The 2,333-nt window shown below is 44.9% G+C and overlaps 1 protein-coding gene across 1 annotated transcript in view; it reads right to left on the minus strand.

The window, feature by feature from the left end:
- The window catches only part of LOC102677840, a 201,744-nt gene that overhangs the window by 125,407 nt on the left and 74,004 nt on the right, over positions 1 to 2,333 (minus strand). The window contains exon 3 of the mRNA XM_031509497.1: positions 1,376 to 1,433. Coding sequence (XP_031365357.1) covers positions 1,376 to 1,433 — 58 coding nt within the window. The remainder of the gene's footprint in view (positions 1 to 1,375; positions 1,434 to 2,333) is intronic.

A 2,333-nucleotide genomic window follows, 5' to 3' on the forward strand; every position in this document is an offset into this window, starting at 1 on the left:
TCGCGGCGTGTCCGTGGTTCGCCTGGGGGCATCGGGCGCAACAGGCTGAACCGAGTGGCTGTCAGTGTACCTGCCGGCCAGACAAATTCCGCCCATTAAGCGTTCGAACGTCGTCGTGCGCTGCCTGTGAACCCGGTCTCCGTGAGGCCCCCGTGCGGAATATAATGCCGCATCGTGGATTGACCCTTGCGGTACTCCCACCAGCCCGCGCGGCCATCACCTACACACGCGTGGTATCCGGCTGTGGATAGAGAGAGCGTGGTGTAACCGTGGCCTCTGGAGACGCGCCACGACGCCTATACGTACGTGCAGGGGTCATATTCTCATCGACGAGTATCCGCACCGTTGCTGCCGTGCGCGCACCGAAACGGTTCGTTGTCGTTCGTTGTCCTCCTCGTCGTCCTCGTCCTCGTCGTTTCGATCGGTTAGTTGGTTGATAGAAGAGGGAAAAAAAGAGAGAGAGAGAGAGGAAGAGAGAGGACTGTTGCATCCTGATAGAAATCTGATCGCTCGTTACCTGTTCCCTCTCCCGTACACCGCGTCAGAGATATCGTGACCGTTTTTGCGCCGGGTCACGTCGGTTCAGATGCATCGGACCTCCTCCTCCTCCTCCTCCTTTCTTCTTCTTCTTCTTTTCTTCTCCTCCTCTTATGGGATTCCTTCTTCCGCTTCTTCTCGCTCGTAATCTCTCTCTTTTTCTCTCCCGTGTCTCTTATAAGGTGGCTGATACGAGGAACAAGTGGAGCGAACCGTGGTGGATCGTATGTATGGGGTGTTTATTTATCCAGTCAGGGTAGTGACGATTAATTTATATATATACGAAATTTATACGCGTGATAACGTAAAAATGTGAAAGAGGAAACCAGGTGAGGAAACGAAACCGGCGACGCGTGATCGAATCACGGGACGATGGAAAGGAGAGAGAAACGATCGAGTGACTTTCACGATCCATTAACTCTGCGAGCTAGCAGAGCGTTCCTTTTAACGCGATAATAACGCGATGTCGCACGTTGCTGGCAATCCGCGACTTTGGAAAGACGATACGGAATCGATACGCGTGCATTAACTCTTCTCTCCGCTCGATCGCTTCGAATCAACTTGAAAAAAACGTCTCTAATTCGAATAATTGATTTAATTCCTTTCTCTATCCGCGTTCAATAAAATCGAGAGGGAGGGGGAAAAAAGTTCCAGAAATCGTTTTGAAACGAAACGTTTCTTTTCGACGATTTTTGCATAATCGAAAAGAAGCCGAACGAGGAAGTGGGCTCGATCACGATGGGAGGGGGAAAAAATAACGAGGGATTAAAAAAATTGAGTTGCGTTAATTGAGCGTCGATGACTCGATGAAAAACATGTCACGGATGTTTCGACTCACCGACAATATTAGCGCTCTCCTCCTTTCGTGGCCGATCCTTTCGATTTCCTATCGCCTCCTGTAAAGGGAAGAAAAAAGAAGTCGGTATGAGTCGTTGATCGGTAATCGCCATGAAATTAAAACGATAGAATTATAATAGAGGGTTATAGTTCTGTAAAAATTCGATATACCGTGCTGAAAAAGAAAAAGAAAAAGAATATCGGAGATTGTTTCAAGTTCAACGATCTCCTTTCGTATGAATAAAGTCGAATTTCAGTTTCTTTTTTTCTTTTGCACAATTAACGAAATATAAATCTTCGTTAGAGAAGAATAATCACGTCACGTTCGTTACGGTTTCCATTCATAAATCATCCGTTTATAACGAATGGATACAAGATGTCGCTTTCTTCTAACCTAATTTCGTTCTATACGCGACGTACGATACGCGAATAAACGATATATATGCTCGAAAGTATTACATTTTATAGAGAAAGAGAGACACTCGCGAGACAGAGTTAACGAGCCGTTTATCCATTACACCTTAATTTGTGCAACTCTACTTGCACTCTCTTTAAACGACGATCAATCGTCAGAATTAACTTTCCGCTTCATTTATAGCCTCGAAGGATCGTTAAACCGGTGAGAGTTTGCTCGTGTGTCGAGCTCATTTTACGCATCCACTCGACTCGTTCGATTGTAAAATTCGACTGTCTCGTTTCGTACGTCTCGATCTCAACGATTTTTACTTCACACAATAAACTCCACCGATTCAAAACTATGTCGTTCGAATTCAAAAATCGATTTCTTTTCTACACGTTCGTTTCACAAAATAATTTCCATCTTTCTTCGTAACACAAGTTCATCGATGCACTTCTATACTATTCTATTACAATTATCATATCAGCGAGAGAGAAAAGTCGTAGAAAGTTAGGTTAAGTTTCTCTAAATCGTACGATAACTACTCTCTCTCTCTCTCTCT

Source organism: Apis dorsata, unplaced genomic scaffold (assembly GCF_000469605.1).
Source record: "Apis dorsata unplaced genomic scaffold, Apis dorsata 1.3 scaffold_161, whole genome shotgun sequence".
Lineage (NCBI taxonomy): Eukaryota > Metazoa > Arthropoda > Insecta > Hymenoptera > Apidae > Apis > Apis dorsata.